Consider the following 27,209-nt stretch of genomic DNA (forward strand, 5'->3'; position numbering starts at 1 on the left):
GATATTTCGGCTCCGTTTCAAGAACCGTGCCGCAATTGCTCCCTCGGGCTGGACGAAATAGCGCCGAGTAGGTACAAAGGTCTGAGTGTAGTCCGTTTCCACGGTAACATCACAAACTCCAATTTGCATACCTCACCGAGTCCCTCCCACTTTCTAATTCTCGGCAGGAATTTTCTCAGCCCTCTATCGTCCTTTTCGAGCGCAGCGGCCTCCGCGGGAAGCGAGTGGTGCTGACGGACGGATGCGTCAACCTTCAGCTGGCTGAGGGATGCGCTCGGGTCCAATCTCTGATGGTGGAGGGCGGAAAGTGAGTACATGTGATCTGACACCATTACTGGCACCATTTTTTGGCACCTTGGTTGAAAAATATCCATCGATCCATTGTCCCCGATTGCATATTGCTACGAGCAGGACCTGGCGACTATTCTTTATAGTGGAGATTATTTTAAGTGTAATAAAACAAATAATAATCATGAAAACTCATGAAGTGAGGTCCAAGGTACAATCTGCTTATACTTATATAATTACGCCGAATGCATCCTGTTCAAAAGTAATAGTAGTATCAATGCTTGATAATGATTTCCACTCCTTCAGTACGAGTATCGTTTTGAATAAAAAAGGTGCCACCAAATACAGGGATAAGGTTCTTCTTTTTGAGCAAGACAACACTGATGACCCAACCTTGATCCAGAAAGTTTATGTAATTATAGACCTGTGTCAAACCTACCGTTTCTTTCTAAAGTACTTGAAAAAGTTGTGGCACAGCAGCTGAATGATTTGCTATCCGAGAACAATCTCTTTGAATCTATGCAATCAGGATTCAGGGATAACCACTCTACTGAGACAGCCCTGATTAGGTAACCAATGATCTTCTACTGGCAATGGACTCACTCTTGCTGCTGCTGGACCTTAGTGCTGCCTTTGACAATGTGGACCATAATATCCTACTAGAACGGTTGGAAAAATGGATTGGTCTCTTAGGAACCGTCCTCTTATGGTTCAGACCCTACCTCTCAGATAGGACGCACTGTGTTAAATATGGTGAAATGACATCTGAGCCCTTTAGTGTTACCTGTGGTGTTCCGCAGGGTTCAGTACTTGGCCCCCTTTATTTCAGCATTCACATGCTTCCATTAGGTGCTATTATTCGCAAGTATAATATCCATTTCCATTGCTACGCAGATGACACTCAACTATATCTTCCGATGGAAGAATCTGCCACACTAAACTGTGGAAAGTTGAAGGCCTGCCTCACTGAGATAAAAGAATGGATGTCACTCAACTTCTTGCGCCTTAACTCTGAAAATACTGAAATGCTAGTTATTGGTCCATCTGAATGCCGTGACTTGTTCTCAAAAACGGCTGTGAACATTGACAAATGTCATATCACCCAGAGTGACTCAGTCAAAAATGTAGGTGTCATATTTGACCCCGATCTGTCCTTTCAAACACACGTTAAGAATATTACTACAAAAGCTTTTTTCCATCTTCGCAACATTGCTAAAATTCGCCCTATGCTGTCTCAGTCGGATGCGGGGATTATAGTTCACGCGTTTGTTACCTCCCATCTTGATTACTGAAATGCACTACTCTCCAGTCTCCCGAAGTCCAAAATCAAGAGTCTTCAGCTAGTACAAAATGCTGCAGCGAAGCTTTTGACTAAGACAAGAAAATGTGATCACATTGCCCCGATTTTAGCTAACCTGCATTGGCTCCCTGTTAGCTTAAGATATGATTTTAAGGTTCTGTTGGTAGTATACAAAATCATGCATGAACTTGCTCCCTCGTATCTTTCAGATATAATTTTAACCTATATTTTATGTTGACAATATCTTTGTATTATTTGCCCTCATGTAGGTTTTAGATCAGGGGATGGTGTCATAATAGTCTGTAGTTTGCAATAATCTGTGGTCTGTGCAGCCCTTTGAGACTCTTTGTGATTAAGGGCGTCACAAATAAACATGACTTGACATGATGTCAATTTGCTGCTGATGTGTGACATTCAGACTACTAGTGTGAAGTCTCAAGGAGGAAATACAAAGCGTGCATTGTAGTCCCAGTGTTTATCATATAGCGACCCCTAGTGGTGTAAAAATACTGTGCTCATTGAAATAATAGGGTATTGACTGACAACAAAGTGAAATCTTCCACAAAAAAACGTTTTTGGTGTTTTGGGCAAATATTTTACTCTGACACACTATGAAGTAACAACTGATCCGTGAAATGAGTTGATAATCTTAAAATCTGGCTCGTTGATCAGTACTTTCAAAAAAAATATTTTTTTCTAACCCCCTCTCCCCTTTTTCCACACGGTTTCCCTCCGTTAGTAGCTAGAAACGGAAATTTCTCCTTCCACAAATGTGAACTAGGTTAACGATTTGATTTTCCTCTCTTTGTAAATAAGTCATAGTTTGTTTAGAATCAAACCAGGTTACGTTTTTTCTTTTTGTTTCTATTTACGTTTTTCTTTGGACTGTTCAATGATATCAATATCAATGAACTGCAAACCAATAATTTAAAGCTAAAATATGATGTGTTTTGCTTCCTTCATGATAGTACAGAGACAAGAGGCTATTTTGGACATTTTCTGGTGGTGACCTACTGGGCTATCCAGTAACCACCGAATTAGATGTTCAGCTCAAATAAATATGGCAGAAAGCAAATCTACTTACAACTATATCCAAAACATGATTTTACAATTAGAAATGGGTAATTATATGACAAAACAAGAAGAAACTAACATGTTTGGCTGCCGTCTTAATACTGCGGAAGCCAAAATGACTATTTTGTCAAGCTAGCATGTCCCGTTGGGGCTTTTAACGGCAACTTTCCACAGCTTAGCCCTGCATGTGATGGTTGCAGAGTCCTGTCATTTTTGACTTTTTTTCCCACTGTGTGCTTCTCTAGTCATGTTAGCCACTTGGCCTCATCCTATGGCTAGCTGCTGTTGTTGTTAGTGCTAGCTGCTCCTGCTTCGTCCTTGGTTGTCGATTGCTTTCCACGGCTGATCAAGAAAGCAAACGAGTTCTGTGATTCAGGCATTTTTTTTCTTTTTTCCCCACTGTTTCCTTCTCTAGCACCGAATTTTGACAGACTGTCACTTTAAGCAGAGGCATGAAAAAGAATGTAGCAATCACATAAACATGTCATTGAAAAAAAACTTTGTTTTGTTCTAGGTGGATATTATATGAAGGCATCAACTATCGAGGAGCCCAAATTCTAGTCAAACCCGGCGAGGTACCCGAATGGCGCCAATTCAGCAAGTGGAGTAAAATTGGATCGCTCCGACCACTTTTGCAGGTGCATGAATGTTTCACTTTACCCCAAATGCATTCCTATTAACTCCACCTTTTTTATTTTTAAATTTTACTACAATTGTTATCATTTTTTATAAATGGTGAAAAACAGTAAAATGGGCTAAATTGTGCAATCAAACAGCTGCCAAATAATTTTTAGAGCATCTTAAATGAAGAAGAAATATAGTTTAAAATGTGCATATAATTTTAATATGTTTTTCTCATAATAAAAAAATTGTATTATTTTTTAGGAAAAGAAGGTTAAAATTTGACTGTCACGAAAACAAAATTAATAAAAAAAATAGTTGTATTTATTTTGAACTTGTTTATCTAAAATGTGAAAAATATTTTTGTTGTTTTTTTAACTATATATAAAACTTTTTTCGTTGACTACAATTGTTTCTTAAGCAGAAAATAAAATGAAATCCCTAAATCAGTCTTTAAATTATCCAAGATAACAACTGGCATCATCCAAGTATTTTCATCAAGATAGGAAAAGATTTAAAGATCAAATACAAATAAAAAATGAGCTTCATTATTTTATGACAGAACAAGTTAGAAATATAATGACAATAAAACTTATAAAGAAAAAATATATAATTATTATTTTTAATTAATCATTTTAAATTTTTTCATATAAAATAAGGAAAATAATATATTTTGTTGTATGCTTTTTCATCTTTATTAAATGGGCAAAATATAGAAATTTGAAATTGTCTAAAATTTGAAAAATACTTAAAGTGATTGAAATTATTATTTTAACTATTTCTTTAACTTATTTTTAAATAATTTTCTGAATGGGTTAAAAAAATATAGGTACCGTAATTACATTTACCTTGTCTTAAATAAAAAGTAATTAAAATAATTAAAAAAAAAATCCCCAAATTTGTTTAGGGAACCTTTAAGTGATATTTAATAGGCCAAGTAAATAAGTTTTTTTTTTCATAATTCTAACTTGTCCAAAAATAAGAAAAATACTTAAAATGATTTTTTTTTAAAAATCAGTGTTTGTCTTTGGAACTAAATTTTAAATGGGCAAAATAGAAAGAAAATTATTATGAGTTTAACTTGACTAAAGAAAAATATTTCTTAAAATTGTTTAATAATATTTTTGTTCCTTGAGCTATGTTTCTATAGAGTTTTTGGGGTTAAACACTTTCTGCCATTGGTCCAAGTTCTTAATTTTATGTTGGGATTGTTACGATCATAAACAATTCTTTCTTTTTTTACCACATTTTCTGCACAGAGGCACGTACACTTCCGCTTACGCAACAGACAAACCCGACTTTTGATGTCGGTGACCGGAGACCTTGAAGAAGTTAAATTGCTCCGGGTCCAAGAGGCCGAGGAGACCGACGGCCTGGAGCAGATCTGGCTCTACCGTGCCGGCCACCTTCACTGCAAGGTATAGGGCAGATTTTTGAGGGGGGTTGCATTTTGAGCAGGACTGAGTGCTTTGGTAGTCGAGTTTGATAAGAGTGTGTAAGAGAAGGAAGCTTATGGTGAATGCAGATAAGAGTAATGAGGTGTTCGAATGGTGGATTCGAGTTTTCGTTGAACGGTGTAAAGTTGCAGGAGGTAGATGGTTTAAAGTATTTAAGTATGTTTGTGGCAGCAGGTGGGGGTTTGGAGGAGGGTGGGCGAAGGGTGCAAGGCAATGGGTGTGCTGAGCGGATTGTTGAAATGAAGAGATCTGTGAATGGATGCAAAGAATTGTATGAAGGTTAGGTGGTACCAACAAGCTCAGAGTGTAAGTAATCATAACGGGTTAAATGTCTTTAAAATGAGATGTTTGCATCCTATGTGTGGAGTGACACGACTGGATAGGTTAAGGAACGAGGAAGTAAGGAGAAGAACTGGTGTGGTGAGAGAGCTTGCTTAGAGGGTTGGTGAAAATGTTCCAAGATGATTTTGGATATATGGAAAGAATCGATGAAGGCTGTTGACTAAGAAAGAATGACGTGAAGAAGTGGTGGGAAATAGAATGATAGAAAAGAATAGGAATGACTGATATTAACTCAGCTCGAACTGGCTAACTTGAGTGACCTGCTCTGGTGGGTGGGATCGAACCATATGATGCAGAGGGGGTAAACCAGTGTATGCCGTCGGGCCTTTCTGCTGTTGAAGGGTTGCATGGCACAGCATCTCACCCCTTGTGGTGCGGGCTAAATGTTCAGTGTCAGGTTAGGAAGAGCGAAGTGGAATGAGTGTTTGGTGAATGTGAGTGCATTTTCGACTCTAGCCACCTCCAACTAGAGGGATATGGCTTTGGCAGGAAAAAAATACATGTAAAGATTTTTTTTTTTATATATATTTTTTAAAAACCTGATGGTTATCTTGCATCTCAGCTTCTCGAGGAGTGCTGCCTGAGCCCGAGCGGCAGCATGAGCATAGCAGGAAGCCGCGTGGGACTCGTACCGGAGATTGGCAACCATGTTTGGAGCATCACCCCTGAGGGATTCATCCAATACATGCCCAGCTCAGACCTGGTCTTGGAAGTCAAAGGTAAGCCTCCTTTAATGGTTGATAATTAGCAAGAAGCCACATAATCAGTTAATAATTGGATCAGGTTGATCAAATCAGGCATTTTAGATGTATCTGAATATTGAGCGTACCCGTTCAGTATTCTTCTTGGAACAACGCCCCGTTGTGGAGTAGAACAAACACAGACACTATACACCAGGGTAGAAGATGTTACCCCGAGTCTGGCTTGAAATCTAGGTCGGGTCTAAAATGTCAATCATTGCGTTTGGGTTTGTCCAGGCTTCGCACTCGCCGACTTTTTCAAACAAATTATCCACCCGACATTGTTCTTTTTTTCTTTTTCTTTGTGGAGGATCTGCGCAAAGGCACGGAGGAGCACCCCTCCTCCTCACAGTAAAAAAAAAAAAAAGAAAATTCGGGTTTACGTCAGGTTCGGCCCCTCAAATCAAGTTAATTTGTCCGGCTTGAGTTGCTTCGGGCTTTAACACAGACAGTCCAGGTCAGGATGGATTTTTTTAGACCCGATCTTACCTCTACTCCAGGGGTGTCCAACCCCGTGCTCACAAGCACCAGGTGGCCCCCAAGAGCATCAGAGTGATGGGTCATAGATTTTCTGGGAAATTTGATTTCTAACTGGCTTGAAAAACAATGTTGTGATGGTTTATTGTGCTTATCTCAAACCTACTTCTAATAATTACAACCCTGGTAATAATATTGTAACAGTATAGTAATAACACAAGTTACAATTTTAGAAATGCATTTTAAATTGATAGCCCTTTGCATTTGCGGTAATCAGTAACAAGAAAAGGTTCAAAAAGCTTAGCAACCCCTGCTATACACTATATTTAAATAAATATGCTAAAGTAGATTAATATATCAAGAGTTTCTCTGGGTATTATGTTATAGGAGGCGCTAGCAATACTATTGGGTAAGATTCTGTTTCCTTGTTTTGATTTAATATGTCTTCTCTGCAAGGAAAATGGAATAGGGGTGGGCACTTAAAATCTTAGGCTTGGTTGCACTCCCTTTGAACACATGTTTATGAATTAAACAATTCTATTATACAGTTGTTTTTATGCAAATGTTTTGTTTCCTTTTATTAATTAGTGGATTTTTTTTTTTTTTGTCCAGAACCTAATAAAAAAAAACACAAATACAGTAGACCCCTCGGGATACAACATCCATCTATTCTGAGGCGTGTATAAGATTAAATATTATAAACAAACAAATGTAAATGAAAAATGAAATATTATTTTCCATTGGTGTCATGTGATTTGAGCTGGTAGAGTGGAGTCCCGGGTGGATGCAGAGTGGGAAGGAAAATGAAAACTGATTTTAAAACTAGCAAGATTTTTGATCGTCAACTGGTTACCGCCATGCAACTTTGGGTAGCAAATCGTGAGCCCTGTTTGAATTTCTTGATGATTGCGAGCTTGGTTTTCATAGTAATCATGTCTTTCTGTTTTTCCCTTTTATTACACTGTAGGCCTTGGGATCTATAGCCTATGCAACACAGTACAATCAATACAGTATTGTATGGCCGACTGGCAATCTTTTGACAAAACGCCGGGATTTTTGAATTGAACAAAATGAAAGTCATTGTGGGAGGGAGTTCACTCAATAGTAAATCGATATTATCGTGATGCCAAACCAATCCAATATCAAAACAGGCATCTTTGAAACGTTACTCGTCATAAGCACAAATACCTCAAAATAATTTGTCGTCGTTATCTTTTATTGGGAAAAATGCCATCAAGAGCGGCTGAAAACATGACATACTCCACACTGTAAACGAAAATGCCGTAAGGTGGGGACGCCGTATCCCGGGGGCTCCTGTATCGAACTGTCCTCAGTTTAGTTTTTGTGCCTAAACTGTACTTTTCCTTGCATCATTGAAAACAGCTCTACCTTGTGGAATAAAAAATACTGACACTATATTATTACAGACTATCATTTTGATATTCTTTTTAAACACAAATTGATAAAACATACGTTTTTTTTTACAGGTGGTCATCATTATGACAAGAATCAAGTCATTCTCAATACCCTGGATCCGAATAAACCGCACCAAAAGTGGGACGTGGAGATTATTTAAGACCTTTTTGTGTGGCGAGACAAGCGTTCAAGGATTAAAAGCACATTTATTTGTCGTGGGGATGATTTTTTTTTTAAGTCTTTCACTTCCTCCTTCAAAGTAAAAGCAGTGAAGTTTGAACTTGAAAGAAGACATTCCACTCCTACGGCTCAAGGTTAAACTTTTCGTGGTTGCGATGAATGAATCAGTTTACTCGTTTTGTAATTAACTTAAAACAGTGTTAACTCACCTTATGTCATTTTATTTCCGAGGCTGTGTAACCATTATTCCGCAATAAAACAAAGTTCTACTTTCCTTAGCTCGCCTCGTGTCACCTCTCTTTTCTTCCAAGCCTGCATGATGGTAACATCAAAATAAGTGAAATACTTTGTACAAGGGCAATAGTAATCATGCATATGCATACATACATTAACAGTTATCAACAAGATTACCTTAGGAGGCCATAAACAAACTGAAATCATTCCCAGACTCCATACAAATATGTCCAAGCGAAGAGTAAACAGAAAAACTAGATCATTTAACTCATGCGGAAATCGACGTTTGACGTCTATAGCCGTCAATGTGAATAAATGTATGCAAATACCTGGAGTTGCACTTTAAGTACCCGGCAAGACATTGTTATGTTTTACACTGTAAAAAGAGGGGGAAAAACATGTTCCACCAGTTATTTTAATATAAATTATTATTATTATTTTTAATATATTATATTTTGTTAACATTAAAAAAAGGAAAATGATAGTAAGATAAGAAAAGTATTTCTTTAGGGGAGCAAAACGATCTGAGAATGGATTTTTTTTTTTTGTAAATTATATTTATAAAATAGGGCAGCACGGCAGCGCAGAGGTTAGCGCATGTGCGGCACAGTTCATGTCTTGGGAACCTCCTGTGCGGGTTCAAATCCAGCTCCAGACTTCCTGTGCGGAGTTTGTATGTTCTCCCGTGCTTGCGTGGGTTTCCTCCGGGCACTCCGGTTTCCTCCCACATTCCAAAAACATGCATTTCAGGTGAATTGGTCTGTCCAAATTGTCCCTTGGTGTAAATGAGCGAGTGAGTTGCCTGTCCCCGTGTGCCCTGCAATTGGCTGCCGACCAGTTCAGGGTGTCCCCTGCCCACTGCCCGATGATTGCTGGGATGGGCTCCAGCACCCCTGCGACCCTACTGAGGATAAGCGGTGTAGCTAATGAGATGAGATATTTATAAAATACATTTAATAACTAAAAATAATTTGTTCTACTTTATTTTTGAATTATTTTTAGTAGGATAGGAAAATGCGAAAATGATCTGTCAGTGGAACAAGATTTTTTGGCCATTTATATACATAGTAAATAATGGATTTAATAAAAAATATTTTTTCTGTAAAGAAACGAAAAACATTATTTTAAAATTATTTGCCAAATGGAACCATATTTTTTATGAAAATAATATAGTAAATAATGAATTTATTAAATAAAAATAGTACTTTAAATGAGTTATCTACCAGTGTACAATATTTAAGTGCATTATCTAATTGTACATAATGCATTTCATAATAAAAAAGCAAAATTTTATATTTTTTAGCAAAATAATAAAAATACTATACGAGCAAATTATATACCACTATCAGAAAAAAATACATTTATAGTACATTCAATGTTGTTTTTAGCTTTATTTTTTCGTAAAATAAAAATATATGTTACTGTAAATATGCTAAATAGCAAATAGAAATAATAATATTTCATTATTATTTTTTCTCATTTTACTTTTAAGATAATTGATTTCTAGTAAAATAAGAAAAATGAGCCAAATGATCTGCCAGTGGAACAAGACTTTTTCTATTTTTTTAGTAAATCATTTTTATGAATAAATAAACAATTCCTCATATTTTACTGTTTGGTTTATGTCTTATTAAAATAAGAAACATATGACTTAAATGAAGTATAATTAGCTACCAGTTGAAAATGAAAAAAAAAATGAAAATTAATTTGACTTTTTGCAATTTAAAGAGCCTTTAAGGTAACCTGTAAACGAGTACCTGTGTCTGCTCCTTGTTACCATAGCAACATCCCAGTGACGATACATTCCGTTACCTTTGTTAAAAAGTCTCCAAACGGGGTTCAAAAGAACGATTTTTTTTTTGTGTTTTAATCCCGGTTTCACCAAATGAGAGTCCGCCAATCTTCTCCCTGCGCGGTAGCTAGTTCAGCGTTACGGTTTCCTCCGCCGCATCGTTTCGCATCTCCTTCTCCTCTCCATCTTGCTCCTCGGCCACGCTGACGACTGTTTTTCCTCTGGCGTGACCGTTCTCCAACTTTTGAAAAGCTTGAGGAACTTCGCTGAATGGAAATTGAGCCTCCACCACTGGCAAGATCTATAAATAAAGAGGAATTTGGATTTACTTTGAGAACAGCACTGCTTTTGAGGAGAAGATGGAAATCCGGTAAAAATCCTGATGATATACATTGATTATTTAACCTTATGGTATAAGATAAAATTAGAATATGCGATAGAAATTCTCAGGGATGGCTGATAGTTATTGAACTGATAACGGCAAAATATGACATCAAAATTACTGTGTAAATTCCGGACTATAGAGCGCAACTGATTATAAGCCGCACCCACTACATTCCGGCAGGAAAACCGATTTTGTACATACACAAGCCACACCTGTATATTAGCCGCATGCGGCAACATTGAAAAAACGCAATACAAACACGAAATTAACCCTTACCCGATACAGTCCAAAAAACACAACCGGCAAAATGAACGGGAAATGATACCGGTACTTAAGATTTAATGCAGACCTGCAGAGTCCAGGTGCCCGTTGAAAGTAATTCAAGGAAAAAAGTGTAGATTTCCAAAGGTAAGGGTGGGAAAAACATATATCCACTATTGTCGGCCACGTCCACAAACACGTCTCACCTTTACTCCACTTCCCGTCAGCCTGCGTTTGCCCCGCCCCTTCTTTCTCATTTGCTCGTACAAAACATATCAGAATAAGTTTCTAAAATAAATACATTACAAAAATATACAGTTGCAAATACATATTATACATGGTTACACATATTTACAAAGAAAGACGGTACACCGAGAGAGTTTTCAAAGCTTTAATAATAATATTATAACTTTCCTCCCAAACCCTGCCTGTGAAGGGTAGCAAAACGCTACTAGCAACACGCTCGCAACAGGGTAAACAGCTGTTAAAAAAAACATACCGTACTTGTATTAAGCACGGTAAACAGTCCTCATCTTCCTTCTTATAACTGACGTCATCAAGGTCGTCTTCCTTCAATAAGGGAATGAGACTTTGTCACTTAGACGTGGTCTCACGCTCCCTTATATAAAAACACACTAGCATTAAGCTCGCAAAGTAAATCCTATATCGGACTGCTCGACTGCGTTAAACTCAAAAGTTGCGTCATGTGCCTTTCTTTTTGCAATTTGAATGATGAGGATATGTCTACGCTAATTTAATTTGTGCACAAGTTAAGAAGTTACAGTTTAAATTTTACCTTTTGTACTCGAGCGCCGCTGGCGGCCGTTAGAAAAATTACATAAATTGGCCGCATCACTGAATAAGCCGCAGGGTTGAAAGTTTGGGGAAAAAAGTAGCGGCTTATAGTCCGGAATTTACGGTAATATTTGACCACTAGATGTCGCTGTACTGTGTAGTGCAACAGAAAACAAGTGCTACAAAGCTCATGGATGATTACAAACTACGGAGACTGTTGTGACCAAAAAGCAAATTTTCTAATGCATTTGACTGCAATATCTAAGCTCATAACAATAGTTTGTCAATAAAGTTACTACCATTGTCTGAAATTAATGACAAAAAGTTACCAGTCACCAGGGCAGACCACTCTAAAAAGTTGCCTGCCCCATTTTTCACAACTTGAAACACAATGAGACAACTAATCGCAAAAAAAAAAACCCACATTGTTGCAAAGTATTGATGGAAGGATTGATAATCAGAATATATAACAGAACGACACTTTAAAATGAAGTTTATTATAAATCTACTTATAACATTCATTGCATGGATATGACATCGCTGTTTTCCATCTGCCATCAGTATGCACCTGTATTTACTCATCCTTATTCATGCAATGTTTGCGTTGCGTCGTCTGCTACAAGCCACGTGAACTCCTCTTTCCACGATGCTTTTTGTCAGGGATTGACATTATTAAGACTATTTAGTGGCTATATTTGCACAGATAAAATACATGTATATAGTTTAATTCTACATGATGGTGGAAGCAAAGAACTTACGTCCTTCCTGGCTGAGGTCCCAAAACCGAGAGAGGGAGTGGTTTATTTCGTCGGAGAAATCAGTACAGACAAGAACACGACTTCAAAATAAAAGAATACAAGATTGATAAACGTACAAGAGATATAATTACACTCATTGTTGAAACGTTACTTTATGTGTGTGTGTGTGTATGAGAATCATTGTTTTTATATTTAGTAATATAAAAACAAGCTAATTACCTTGAGACAGAAATTCAAGAGATTTACATTGAAAACCTGACACTTTTAATGTACGATTACGTTTTGTAGCGTCATAAATTTTGTTAGCTTCTTTTGAATATTTCTCCTGGGGCTGAGGTTTTGGCTTGATTCGTAACCACTTTACCATTTTTCCTGTGTTCTCAGCGCGTCTACTATGGAAAATGATATGCAAATGCACGACTTTATAACGCTCGGGAGAGTCCGGAAGCACTAAGTTATTCGATGCAGGCTTCTGATCGGCTGCCGAGTATGCAAATTGCCAAACCAACCGAAATTCAGAAATTTCTGAACCGGACGAAGATTTCAAAATCGGAATAAAGCAAACGTTATTTTTTTTTTCTTGAAAAAATTGTCGGCCACCCGGGCGGAGACGTTTTGTAAGTTGTACGCCAAACATAATAAGTATAGATTGGGTGATTTATACGGTCGAGCTTTAGTCTCTCCAGCACTCATTTTTGGAGACCTGCTTACCCGAGCTGTATAATTGTAAACAATTAAAAACCTGCATGAAAATAATTGGATTATGCAGGTGTGATAGGTTTATTCTGTTTTAAATATAATATATCTGCCAATATATCTGTGTTTTCTTTTATCTACAATACCTCACTGACTATTATCAGGGTTCCTCTAGGATATTTCCATTAAAATTTAAGACTTTTAACGACATTTTCAAGACCAGATCCAATTACAGGTACATTTAAGACAAATCCCGCGTCTATTCTGGCGAAGACTTTAAAGCCATGCACCGAATGAAGTTTGGATTTACTTTGACATCAGCAATGCTATTATGCGAGAGTTGCGCCGTTGAGAGGAGAGGACTGAGTAAAGGGCCCTGGCATACCCCCTGGGAACGTGCCCCAAACCAGTCCTCTGTGGCTCCAGCCGATGGAACCCTAGGACGGTTCGGGACATCATCCTGGCAACACAGTGACAAAGGTCCAAGCTCGACTGATTCTCATCAGGTGGGCAACCCCTCCCATTCATTTCCTGATAAAGGTAAAACCCATCCATCCATTTTCTGCGCAGCTCATCCTGACTTGGGACCCTATCTGTGGGCAGTGGGCTGAACCCAATCACACCTAGGGACGATTTGAACTGGTCAATTTACCCTACAGGCAAGTCTTCAGAATGTGGGAGGAAACCCATGATGGCACGGGGAGAACATACAAAATCCCGGGGGAGCTGCGGTGGCTGAAATTAAACCCTGGACCTACGCACCGTGAATCTGAGCGCTAACCACGGAGCCACTGTGGCGCCACAGCCCGAACCCAGTTATACTTTAAATCACTAAACCGCGAAAGGTGAAATTTACAATTTCCCATCCCAAAGTTTCTTCGACCACGATAGCGGGTTCGATACTAAACTGTATATAAAGCGCCAACGCAACGCTGCGTTAGCAAATACGCGCAAATCTGGATTTTTCGACAAACACATCGCCTTTATCGGTGAGAGATCGAAAATTCAAAATTATTTTATGACACGTTTCATTCTTTTTGTCAGAGTTAAAAACTATAATAACAAAACTATCACGTAGATAACACTGGAAAAATTTAAGACTTGTTGACAACATTTGAAAGATATCTCTTTCCACTCCAACAGTTTTTCCTTTGCTTTTTCACTCACAAGCACAGCCCTCTCTCGCATGTCCACCCGTAACTCCAGACTTCCTATCATACATACCTCCAAGCTGTAATTCAACCTTTCCTTTCATCTTTGTTTCACTCAGGGCTAACACATAAACCTTCCTTTTAGTCATCATCCTTCCGATCGCCTTTTTCTTCCACTCATTTGCTTTACTTCCACATCCTCTCATATTTAGTGACCCTATGACTAGGGTTTGCGAGACCTTTCGGTCTCCCGCCCCCCTTTCTTTGCCTTGCTGTCTCTTAGAGAAGAGATAGAAGACAAGATCCCCAGTCTGCTCACTCCCTCCACTTTAGTCGCATCTATGACACGCAGCAGACCACGGTGGGAGAATTCTCACACCTCCCAGGGGGAGAGGGCCACTCACCACAGGACATACATTTTTAATATCAATGTAATATCTTCATTTGTGTTTATCAAATATAAGACTTTTTTCAAGTTTTTAAGACTTTGGGGAAATCTTGATTCTGCACCGTTCAGCCAATCACGTGGCTATTCTCCGATTTTCAAACCCTTTTGGAGTACCTGCTTCTGCAACCGAGATGTAATAAAAAGAAAAGGCTCAGGGAAGGGCTTTTAGAGCAGGTTGGATTTTCTCCTTCTGAGGTTTGGGCTCTTTTCTATTCTCATTGCAGGTTCAAAATCTATCAATGTATCTTTTCCTTATTTTGAGTGTCTATTAAACTTTAATCGTAAGAGCGTCTTATTCAAAATTTACTAAATATAGCATGGAGTTAAAAAAAGCAATCGGTATCTGTTATAGTCTTCAAAAGCAAGATTTTATCGGTTCAAGGTAGGAAAAAAACAATTGTTGAGCATCCCAAGATATTTACATTTAAAATGTGAAATTAGGACTATAGAGGTTTCAAATGAAACATTTGAGGCGAAATCCACATTTGATGTTTAAGCCTACTCGAATAGAATTCCTGAGCTCCCGATGCAGGAGGGCGGGGGGTAACAGAATGTGATGAGGTGGGACAATCCATAACAAGGCCTGCCTGTAATTCCGGTCAGCATCTCTCGTGACGAACAATAAACGGCTATGTTCCGCTACGAGCACATCTGATGGTGGCACTTGTGTCCATAGCTTCCCGCCACAACTCTAAATCATCTGCTTTCCGTAAGCCCCCCAATACAAAAGGTCCGATACGGTACGAATAGTTGCTCAGCTATGTGTAAAAACCCATTCAGCGTGTCACAACAAAAGCGGCGCGGGAATGCACGGAATCCTCGCTTTAAATTCCATCTTTTGAATGGCATTTTTTCGTGATCAAGGTTACTGTTCACGTCATCGAAGCAATACCTTCCCGCTATCCACCAGCTTGCTGACTTCGTCCAGGCCCGGCCCATCTGGAGCATAGAACCCCCAGCGGTAGAATGTGCCGTTTGACATCATATTCTAGAAAAGGGGGAGAAAAAGGAAGGAAATCATCGTATTGAACATAGGGAGGTCTCGAATTGCACGGTTTCATGAGGTTTTTGTCATCGAGAGTAATTTGGATTGAGTGAACACTGCCCCCCTAGAGAAATGACAGGATATATTTATACATCTCATCAGCATATAAATGGATTTTGTGTCCCGTCACCCCGGAATGAATAAATTGTATCCTTATGTTTTGGCATATAGCTAATGGCTCAATAAATATATCAAATAATAGAGACAGGGCCATCCTATCCGATGCTTCTCTGAAGAAAGGCTTCCATTAGTGGTAACAGCTTTGAGAGCATCGTTGAGCACAGATATCCAACAAGTAAATGATTCCCCAAAGCCAAGATTTTATAAAACAGAGAACAGGTTGGACCAATTCTCTTTTTCTGCATCTACTGAAAAAACAAGTGCCTTCTTATAATGACGCAGAGTAATCAAAGTTGAATCGTTCTAATGTACAAAATGCTGCAGCGAGGCTTCTGACTAAGACAGAGTTTGATCACATCACCCCGATTTTAGCTAACCTCCATTGGCTCCCTGTTAGCTTAAGATGTGATTTAAAAGTTCTGTTGGTCGTATACAAAATCATGCATGGACTTGATCCCTCATATCTTTCAGATATAATTTCCCCCTATGTTCCGGTCCGGAGCCTTCGCTCTGAAAATGCTGGTCTACTAGTGATCCCAAGAGCCAAGAAGAAAACCGCAGGTTCGAGAGCGTTCTCCATTCGGGCCCCGGTGCTGTGGAATGCTCTTCCCCCTGAGATCCGATCTGCAACCTCAAGCTTAAAACACATTTCTTTTCTATAGCATATGAATAACCTATATTATATGTTGACAATATCTGTGTATTATTTGCGCTCATGTAGGGTTTATATCAGGGGATGGTATCATAATAGTCTGTGGTTTGCAATAATTTGTGGTCTGTGCAGCCCTTTGAGACTCTTTGTGATTAAGGGCGTCACAAATAAACATGACTTGATTTACCTACAATGAACCGTGTTTGATCACTAAATGCGAGGGCCTCAGTTATCATTTTAGTGTCGTAAGAATTTATCTGGGTTTAGTGGAAATTTGATGCTTGCTGTCTTTTTTATGAGGTCGTAAAGCAGAAGTACAACCCACTGTTCGAGGGCTGCCATTTGTTAACAAAACCTTGTGAAGTATTTGTTGCACTTGGCGAATGACTTTCAAACAGGCAAAAAAAAGGGTTTGGGACATTTTTATGATATAAAGTTGTCATAGTGATCAAAGCATGTCCAGTGTATTTTGGAGCCACGTTTCTAATAATGTAAGCCTAAAAATGATGACATGATAGATATTTCAGGTTGGTGACGGAAAATAATTAAATTTATTTGTTAACGTTTTTATTTATTTTAAACATTGGCCATCGAATTTAATTAGTAAAGGATAGTCATTTAATTTGATGATACTAAAAATATTATCACAATTGGTCGCAGTGTTAAGGCGCAAGGTATGAATGGCTATTTGTTCCTGTATAAGATACGAATGTTAAATTAGTGTTAAAAATGTTTTTTACCATTGTATTTTGCAAAGGATGCTTTATGTAATGAAACATTTTCAAAGAAATGTTTGTCGTGTTAGATTTTGTTCATTTTTCCCAAATGAAAACCACACAAAACGATTGATAATGATGGTAGAAGTGATTAAAATTCTGCCAAAACATTTAAGTTTAAATTTTTTGATTGAAAATTGAATAAATAAATCACTAAAAAATTAAGCTTAGAATTATTTTCCTCCTACCTATCTATGGTTGTTAATAATTTAAGAACCTTGATTATTTGGAAAGACTGTGTGCATGATCTTGTTGAGCTGTTTTGTATGATAATAATAATAATTTTATACAATATTTTGACCGGGCCAAATCAGTATCTTCTTTTTTTTAAGAAAATAAAGGGAACCCTAATCTTTAATTCATTTTTTGAAAAATAATGAGTGTCCATATTTGTATTTGAAAATAAAATCAATTCTTGAATAAAATATTATTACTTCTATCCATTATCTGCACCGCTTATCCTCAGTAGGGTCGCGGGGGTGCTGGAGCCCATCCCAGCTATCTTCTGGCAGTGGGCAGGGGACACCTTGAACTGGTTGCCAGCCAGTCGCAGGGCACACAGAGACAGACAATTCGCTCAGTCATTCACACCTAGGGACAATTTGGACCAGCCAATTAACCTAAAATGCATGTTTTTGGAAACCCACACAAGCACAGGGAGAACACGCAAACTCCACACAGGAAGGTTCAATCTCATGACCTCAGAACTGTGACGCACACGCCCTAACCACTGTGCTGCCGTGCTGCCCATATTATAACTTATGACTGATAATTATTAAAAACCTTGTTTAAATGGCAGCCACTCCAGCAGCTCCCGTGTTATTTTCGATTGTTCTCGATTGTTCTCAGCTCAGGGATGCTGCTGGAAATGTGAATTTCCCTTCGGGGATGAACAAAGTATCTATCTATCTATCTAATGCCCATTTTGCACATCTGGTTAGCTACTCCTCTTGCACTATCGGCACTATGGTATGGTAAAATACTATACGTAGCCATAATACAATACAACTTTTACTTATATCTGTACATTCGAGGAAACTGTGCGGGTCAGATTTATCGACATTTCGTTCTGTATACACGTGTACTAGAATGACAATAAAGTAGATCTGAATCTGAATCTAATGGAAAAGCCCGCGTGCATGGATCTAAACAGTAGAGGGCACCATTGAACTGTTACAAATGGAGCTGTCAGGACGAGACTGCTGTGGCTCTTTCAACTGCCCAGCTGGCCACTGCCATGGACAAAAGGTACTGGAGGGGCTGCGGGGAGGTTGGCAAGAAACACACAAACACTGCTATTTGCTAGGGGGTGGGAGACATTTGGCTGTAATCTGCACAAACACCGCATACTGCTGCTTCAGCACTCGGCGCGGGACATGCTAACGCCAACACTTCCTGTACTTTTCCTCTTGCTTGCAAAGGACGGGAACAACAATACCTGTATGACTTTGTTGCTCAGTGTAGATCCAGCCTGAACGAGCCCGTCCAGCAGGCCGAGGGAATCCGTTTTGAAGAGTAAAGGGCTCACTAGTGTGACGTACTTCGCCCCGGACCAAGGTTTCAGCAAGGCCGCCGCCCACTCCTCGGTTTCCCCGCCCACGCCGTCCAAAATCACGTCGAATCTGCGAAAGTGTCATAGGTCTCTTGATCTCTTGCTATATTGTCAGGATCTGGCAATCACAATTCCCCCCTCGAGGGAGCCAACATGGGGGGAGTGGTTGGAGAGTGCCCACCTGCACCCAAACAAAGTCCACATCTGTACTAGAGGTTGATCGATTATCGGGCGGGCCGATTATCGGCCACAATATTTTGGAATTGGGCAGATATCGGTAACTGCATCTTTATCTATTGGACGGGCCGATTAAGTAGACTTAGAACTTTGTTATTTAGGCTCATATGCAGCGGAGCCTTGCTCTAAGTCTCTCTCCTCGGACACGACCCAACCGTGCTTTCTGATTGTATAAGAGACCGGGGGTGGAGCTTTTGAAGCAGGAAGAATAACGTAAGAGCGGTAGCTCTGCTAACTCATCCCGAGATGCCTGTGAATGAAAACCTCTGATAAGAGATTTAAGAAGTCAGTAGTGGAAAAGCGTGTTTGTGATTACTTTGGGGCCACAGTGTTCACTTTGACATTGCACTTCGGGACCAAGCCCGAAGTAAACCCGAACCCGCCTCCTCGGCGCTGCATTTCGGCGCCGCGAGCACTTTAGCCGAAGATGGCACTTCAGTTCCGAAGTACGCACGGCGCTGAAATGCAGCTTCGGGTTCACTCCGGGCCCGTTCCCTTAGATCAAGTTAGTCAGGTTCTGGCTAGTTCAGGCTTTTTTAACCGCGGGCCAGGTCAGGTCGGGCTGGATTATTTTAGGCCCGATCTTATCTCTACTCCATAGTATGTGCTCACAATAAACTCACACTTAAATCAGTGAATATATTACTGTTTTTTTATTTTAAATTCCGATGTGAATGTGCTTTAGCAATCAGGAAGATGTGTTTAGAGGTACTTAGGATACACTTTGATCCTTTTGGAAGGTCAGGAACAGGCCAATTAGTTTTTAATTATTTCATATCGGGAAAATTTCCCCTTTACATGAGCAATTTGAGCTAGAAGCACAATCCTAGAACAAATTAAAATCGTATTTAGAGGTACTACTGTATTAGTCTCTTTTTTTCTGGTTTGGACACATTTTAAGTTGTTATGAGACCACTTGTTACTTTGTACCTAGGTTTTGTTATAAACGTCTATTTTCTGGGTCCACATTTCTCAGTAACTGCTTCTTCGCAAATCATGAGAGTGATACCCTTGGTGCCACTCGTGTCCTCTATTATACTTGACCAATCAGACTGTTTCCAGGGAAACTCAGAAACTAGCAGGTGTGTGTGAGATGTAAGCTCAGGACACATTTAACCCGTTCAAGTCCTGTTTTCTATGAAGAGAACTTCCCAATCTGACCTCTCCATCATTTCCAGCTGCTCTACGGCATCTTCTGCGGCGTAATCCACCACCTCGTCGGCTCCGAGCCCTCTGACCAGGCCCTCGGCATTCTGGGAGCAGGTGACGGTGACGTGGGCCCCCCATGCCTTGGTCAACTGGAAAGAAAGCACAGAAATCAATTCCCGAGTGGAAAAAAAGGAAAAATTGTGACGTTTTACCTGAATGGCAAACGTCCCGACGCCTCCTGAACCTCCAGTGATCAAAACTCTAAAAAAATAAAAAATAAAATAAATGTAAATATGATCATTGTTTGTTTAATTATGGTTAATTTATTCATTTTTCTTATAGTTACCTCATAGGTAACACATTACTAAAGTGGAAAACAAATCTTAAATCCTGTTTGATTCTGTTTGCTTGAGGTTTTATTCTGCTACATTCTGACCTTGAATATCTCACAAACTATTAAAATATTTAAACACACGTGGTAAATTCAGAAGGTTTGTCATCTCCATCTTTACATAGAATGTTTAAAGGGAGCAACATTGTTCACACGACACACATCAAGCCAGTTTTTGTCATGATTACCGATGTGTATCGCCTGTGCCCGGACTCTGATTGGGTCCCTGTCCCTATTTATACCCTCTCCTATCTGTCCCCTTTTGTCAGTCTGTCTGCGAACCTCAGTTAACTCTAGGCAGGCCTTTTTTGACCCCGACTCCCACCTGTTTTTGCTCCCGTATGTCCCCCGGCTTCGACCCGTTTTTGATCTTGACCACGTCTACTCTCCCGTCCCGGCTTTCGACCTCTTTTTGTCCTCGACCACGTCTACTCTCCTTTCCTGGCTTACAACTCGCTTCCGACCACGTTTTTTGGTCTCTGTCCCGGCTACTGACCCGTTTTTCCATTCCCGACACCGCCATCGCTTGCCACGGAACATCCACTTCCGAGTATCAGAGCGACCTGCTTCCCGCGTCAAGCAATCACCGGATCGTGGGCACAACCCTTTCTCTTTCTTCCAATAAAACTTGTGAGAAACGCAACGCAAGTGTGTCCTGTCTCCGTTCTGGTCCTGACAGTTTTTGCAAATTCAAGTCCACAAAACACCTTTGCCGGTTGAGTGAACGCCATTAATGAGTGAAAATACATATATTTTTAAAAATCAACAGCCTTATTAAAAATTGTAGCTTTAAAATAGAACAACCTTTGTCTTATTATCGTTTGTAGTTCAGGACATACGTGGCAAAGACTTTAGGAACACCCTGTATAATAACTAGAAAATAGAGCTTTTTAAAAAAGATTCAGATTTAATGAAATCTCAACAACTACATAGGAGGATCATTTATTATAACCAAGTTTATTTTGAATGCGTGTTGTGTGATTACCAAGATATTTGCACTATTAAAGGACTTTTTATGAATGAGTTTAGAATGTCCAACGGCATTTGAATGCACCAGGAGACTCACTTGATCACTGTAAATATTCACACTCCTGTTTATGGGTAGTTGTTAAAGCTGAACATTTGTGTGTTTTAAGATTCAATTACAAAGTAATTATTAGTTTTATTTTTAGCAATAATGGACCACAACAGGCAGCACGGCGGAGCAGTGGTTAGCGCGTGTGCGGCACAGTTCTGAGGTCATGAGATCGAACCCCCTGTGTGGAGTTTGCATGTTCTCCCGCTCCCCCGCTCCTTTGGCACCAACTGCCTCAGAGGCTCCCTGTCCCTGTTTATACCTTCTCCTATCTGTTCCTTTTTTGTCAGTCCGTCTGCGAACCCCACTGAGGATAAGTAGTTCAGATAATGGATGGAAGGATGGACCACAACAGAATTTTGACAAACCAGCACATTTTTCGTAAACCTGTTTTGTATCTGCTAATCGCTACCTGCATTGGCTTTAGTGTCCTCCTATAATCAATTCAGAAATGACTTTAAAGCCATTAATAATGTGATTAAATGACACGGCTAGTTTAAAAACATTTATATAGTGAGAGTAAATGAGCTTACCTTTTATTCGAGGAGTTGTCCTTGCAAAGGCCACCAGCGTTTACGAGGGCAGACAGCGCCGTGCTGGCAACGTAAGGGATGGACGCCGCCTCCGGGTGACTCAAAGATTTGGGCTTGAAAGAAACCTTTAAGAGATTGTGACGAATCTTCAAAAATTGTTGCACTTATTTGACATTTTGAATTCTAGCACTTACCTCAATCTCAGTTAGATTAACAAACTCCGCCAGACTTCCTTGTTTCCACGGGGGTACGGCAGCCCAAACCTAGAATACGTCGTCATAAAATGATGGATGACATTCAGTTCTCCAAATTCGAGATACTCATAAACTCCAGGGACACAGCAACCCGATTTATGATGTTTTCACTTGACAGGGTGGAATAAGATATTTTGGGGATACCTTTTAAGGCATTTTCCCCATAACAGCAACAACAAAATAGTTTGAATACTGAAAAACGTGTAAAATCCAAACTTGGCGTTCTGCAGGCTGAACTACCTCCCACAACGCCGTTCACTTCGTTCAGTTTAAGATTTTGCGATTCGCAATTACTGTACTTTTTGTACTCTATTTCTTCGCTCTGGGTGACAAAGCTTACATTCATGCTTAAGGGAGAAGTAAAAGCATGATAACAATTGAAAGGAACCTTGGGATTACCAAGAAATACCAAGAAGACACACAAGTTGCTACCTTTGCCAAGTTGCAAGGCCAAAAAAATGAGGATCGAAACATTATTTTTTTTAAATAAAGAGGCGATTAAAGGATCTTCAAAGAACATGAAAATCTTCACAAGTTGAAATAATTCATTTTTAATATGGCACTGATGTCTCCTACCCCTTCTGCATCCACCCGCTACTCCACACGACCAGCTCAAGTCCTATCACGCTTGATGTAAAAAAAATCCTTTTGCCTTAAAATGTGAATTAATTTAGGGTGTTATTATGTTTAGACTATATTAATATATTCGATTTCTCATTGCAATGTTATCATCTGGGGTATCGGGGTTAGGAAGGCATTGCCTAACGGTCTTGATACCCCGCTATATGGCAGTTTCACTTTGCAATCCCCACCTCAGAACGGTATTCATGTCGTATGCATTGTCACATCTGGAGTATTAGCACACAATTTCTAGTACTAGTATGTGTACCTCGTCTCCTGGAACAAAGTGTGAAACTTCCGAACCACAGTCCACCACAACACCAGAAACATCTCGACCCAGAATGAGCGGAAACCCACTCTCCTCGTCCATCACGGAAAACGGATCTCTTCGTAACTTCAGCAACTTTTCTCCATATCCTCCTGAATACAAATGACGACATTTTGTGATAGGATGACGTCACTACGATGACAACATGTTTCGATCTGACCTCTCATGGCCACGTCCAAGGGGTTGAGACTGGCGGCGTGAACTTGGATCATCACCTGGCTGGACGAGGTGATCGTCGGTACCGGGATGTCTTCAGAATACCGGAGAACTTCGTTGGTTCCGAATTGGTCAATGACCCAAGCCGACATACGACTTTGGGCTCGTTGAGCCGAAGTACTGACATGTTTTCGGAAGCAGCGTTTGCCACCGACGGCTCGGATAGGAAATGTATTGGGAAATAAATGTAGCAAACGAGCGAATGCCATTTTGTTTAGAAAATATAAAGAAACACGTCTTTCACCTTGAGGAGGTGAATTTTTGACACATGACCCAGCGAGAAGGAAGTCCTACGCTAGTTTACAGGCTAACTCGTCCTTTATGAGCAGAAAAAAAACTTCAATACATTTGTTTTAAGTCCCCGTAAAATAATGTATTTTAGTGTTGTGGACAAGCGTAAATTATGACATAGAGTGAGTAAAAATTGTCAAAACAAACACCACGAAGAGGTGCAGTTAGCTAAGCGGCTACACGCCTTGCTGACCTTTCAACTCCAGGCACCAGCCAATCCCATCTCTGAATGCTAATATTTTAACCAATAGGGTAACGGGATTTGCCACACGTCACCAGACAGTTGTGATCGTGGCTGTCCTTCCAGAGATAGAATATTTGTTTGAGGAGGACTTTTCATTTTATTATACGAAAAAAAACGTTTAAAAGATGTAACAAGAAAATGGTGTTTAAAAAGAATCAATAACAAAAAATAACGACAAAACATGACAAAAAGCAACAAAATATTAGCTTTCTGATATTCTGACCAATGAAGCCGCCAGATTTACCTGACGTCACCAAACAACTGTACTTGTGCGTACGTATTTTTTCTTTTATCCTTTTATTCACTTATTTTAAATACATCAATTTGAAACATGTAGCAAGACATTTCTGTTTTAAAAAAAGTTTGCTAAAAAACAACAAAAATTCTGTGTTATTGACCTCTCCGAATTTGCATGACGTCACCAAACCTTTTCCCTTTTATCTTTTTATTTAATTCATCCAAACAACAGCAATTTAAAGGATGTACCAAGACCATTGTATTAAAAAAAATGTGCAAAGCTTTTTTCTTATTACAACCCGAAAAATATTGGCTTCCTTTTATTAGGACCAATGAGGTTGCTAATTCTGGTATGACGTCATTGGTACAAGTACAATGTATTGCTTTTAATCAAAATGGTAAATAAGTAATACAATTGGTGAATATGCAATAAGTTTTGAAAAAAACAAAAATAATGATGAAGAAAATGTAAAAAAAATGCATCTTAAATATTAATGAATCTGTAAAAAACACTAATAAAAAAAACTAATATAATACAATAAATAAAAACAAAATATGATTATAAAAAACAGTGTACAAATGTTTCAACGTGTTAGTCAACTAAACTATGATCTGATATCGCAACAAGTCAATTCAGCGGGAAACCAGGCAACCCACAGCTCTGTCATTATGATCACAGCTCCCAGGAGGACAAGGACGCGCCGGAGAGCGGGTGCTTTGTCTGCAGAAGCTCATTATTGAATGAATTATTACCCCTGACTGCTGTTCACAAAAATAGAATCCTCGCTTTACTGATTGCGCTGTGCTAGAACAACCTGATTGGCATTAAAGCCAGTTTTTTTCCTCCTCATAGTATTTATTATTTAATATTACTTGACTATCGAAACTTATTCATCTGATAAAATAAAAAACATGCCTATTTTTCTCTATTTCTGCTTTTTTTTCAGTAACAACAGTGACGGTAAAACACCCAAATAAATCTTCACATTTGATGACATAGTATTATTATTTTCATTGACTACAATAAAGAAATAAAACAATTCAAAATATAAAAAGTAAAAATGTAAAACATCATTATTTTAGTCACAGTTATTCACAAGTATTATTTTCAATTGAATAATTAACACAAACCTAAAATAAATATTTAGATTTGATGACAAATAATTATTTTTTTACCATATTAGGAAAGTAATATTTTAAATATTTTATTTACAAATATTATTATTACCCACAACTGTTTCAACTTTATAAATAACACCAAATATGGCGTCATGGTTGCCATGACGCCCAATTGGCCGCGCCCTTGTGTGTCAGGGTTGCCATGGCGCCCAATTGGCCTTGCCTGTGTGGCGCCAGCTGCAGCTTGTTGACAGATTGGCTCCCTGTCAGTATTTAAGCTCTGTCCTGTGAGTCCCCTTTTGTCGGTCTGTCTGCGAATCTCTGTTTTTACAGGGCAAGTCCTTTTTCAGCCGTTTTTTGCTCCTGTTTGTCTCCCATTACGACCTGTTTTGATCTCGACCACGTCTGTTCTCCCGTCCCGAATAACGATCCGTTTTTTTTCTCGACCACGTCTACTCTTCTCTCCTGGTTTTTGACTTTTTTCCGTTCCTGACACCGCCATCGCTCGCCACGGAAGTCCCACATCCACGTCTGAGCAACCCACTCCCTGTGCCCAGCGATCTCCAGATCACGTGTGCACTCCTTTCCCTTCTTCCCAATAAGACTGTGAGAAACATTACGCGAGTGGGTCCGGTCTCTGTTCTGGTTCTGACATATAGGATAAATCTTCAGATTTGATGTTATATATTTTCACTGCTATAACAAAATTAGATTTTGTTATTTGATATTTTAAAAAAAACAATTGAAATATTAAAAAATCGTTATTATATAAAATAAAACTCTTTTTCAGGGTTATAAATAACACAAAGAATATATTATTATCTGTTATTATGACATTGTGATTAACATTGACTGTAAATAGAATTTTTTTATGTCCTTGTTATTATATATAGATTGTTATGGTTGCCATGGCGCCTATTCGGCCCCACCCGCGTGGCGCCAGCTGTAGCTCATTGACAGATCAGCTTTCCGCCTATTTGAGCTCAGTGCTCTCCCTCTTCCTTTGTCAGTCCGTCAACAAACCTCTGCCCCGCAAGACGTGGGTTTCGACTCGGTCCTTTTTCCTGTTGGTATTCCCTGTCCGGTATTGTGCCCGTTTATTTTGGTCCTGTTCATTATTCTCTCCAGTTTTCGTTCCCATCTAGTTTCGATATCCTGTTTTGATATCAATCCTATCTGTCCCATCCTGTCCGGTATGGACCCCATCTGTCCGATATCTACTCGGGCAATTGGTATCGATCTTGTTGGTCTCTGGCTTCCTGTCTTTCTACGCCAGACCACTGCCTAGCATGTATGACTCCCCATTTCCCGTATAATTAAAGGCTTGTGTGTGAAACGTCACGCGTTTGGGTCCTGATCCGGTTCTGGTTCATGACATAGATTCATATTATTATTATTATTTTATCAATTTATTAATAATTAATTTAAAAACATTAATCTATAATGAAATAATCTATATGTTTTTTCATGAAAAAATACATCTAAGTATTTAAAAACACATATACATCTGCCCCCCTTTTTATTGTACTTGTTTTTATCTGTATTTATTTCTTTTTAATTATTGACCTGACTGTCCTTTATTTTGTGTACAGCGACCTTTTGTGTCCTGAAAGGCATGTTGAAATAAAATGTATTATCATTATTATTATAAAAATGAGACATAGAAAATCAATATTATAAATAAATTAATAAAAATAGATCAATAAATAAAAAAATACAAGGCCTCAAGAACTGTTCGAGATAATCCAACCCTGGCAATTTTCATGATATAGAATCCTTTTTTTCTCTAAACAAACACCCCCCAAAAAATGTGCATAGAGCAGATGGCGCTCTTGCTCTCACGCAATATTCAACAGCCATTGTGTACATGATTATTCATGTACACACGTCTCATGTTATCGCCGTGGAGCATCAGGTGTCTTACTTAAAGGTTAGGATGGGATGATTCCGCACA

The 27,209-nt window shown here is 39.0% G+C and overlaps 2 protein-coding genes across 2 annotated transcripts in view; one reads left to right on the forward strand and one right to left on the reverse strand.

Annotated features, from left to right (window-relative positions):
• Window positions 1-8,173, forward strand: part of LOC148346390 (uncharacterized) — a 39,410-nt gene extending 31,237 nt beyond the window's left edge. The window contains exons 18-22 of the mRNA XM_088324596.1: window positions 168-307; window positions 3,177-3,300; window positions 4,543-4,701; window positions 5,645-5,801; window positions 7,787-8,173. Coding sequence (XP_088180722.1) covers window positions 168-307; window positions 3,177-3,300; window positions 4,543-4,701; window positions 5,645-5,801; window positions 7,787-7,875 — 669 coding nt within the window. The 3' untranslated portion in view covers window positions 7,876-8,173. The remainder of the gene's footprint in view (window positions 1-167; window positions 308-3,176; window positions 3,301-4,542; window positions 4,702-5,644; window positions 5,802-7,786) is intronic.
• LOC148346391 (NAD(P)H oxidoreductase RTN4IP1, mitochondrial-like) lies at window positions 7,495-23,851 on the reverse strand. The gene is made up of 9 exons (XM_088324595.1): window positions 23,309-23,851; window positions 23,089-23,240; window positions 22,140-22,208; window positions 21,946-22,070; window positions 20,159-20,207; window positions 19,959-20,095; window positions 18,447-18,630; window positions 15,308-15,403; window positions 7,495-10,222 (listed from the first exon to the last, which is right to left on the reverse strand). Exons 1-9 carry the CDS (start codon window positions 23,571-23,573, stop codon window positions 10,049-10,051), a joined length of 1,251 nt encoding a protein of 416 aa, XP_088180721.1. The 5' UTR covers window positions 23,574-23,851; the 3' UTR covers window positions 7,495-10,048.
• Between the last annotated feature and the right edge of the window lie 3,358 nt (window positions 23,852-27,209).

Source organism: Urocampus carinirostris, chromosome 20 (assembly GCF_059441175.1).
Source record: "Urocampus carinirostris isolate Australia breed hairy pipefish chromosome 20, RoL_Ucar_1.0, whole genome shotgun sequence".
NCBI lineage: Eukaryota > Metazoa > Chordata > Actinopteri > Syngnathiformes > Syngnathidae > Urocampus > Urocampus carinirostris.

Excerpts from the sequence above, each read along its gene's own strand:
- LOC148346391 (XM_088324595.1), bottom strand. The coding sequence starts at position 23,573 with ATGGCATTCGCTCGTTTGCTACATTTATTTCCCAATACATTTCCTATC. Across the intron at positions 22,071-22,139 it reads TTAATCTAACTGAGATTGAG|GTTTCTTTCAAGCCCAAATC; the intron begins GTAAGTGCTAGA and ends AATCTCTTAAAG. Across the intron at positions 18,631-19,958 it reads CAGCTGGAAATGATGGAGAG|ATTCGACGTGATTTTGGACG; the intron begins GTCAGATTGGGA and ends ACACTTTCGCAG.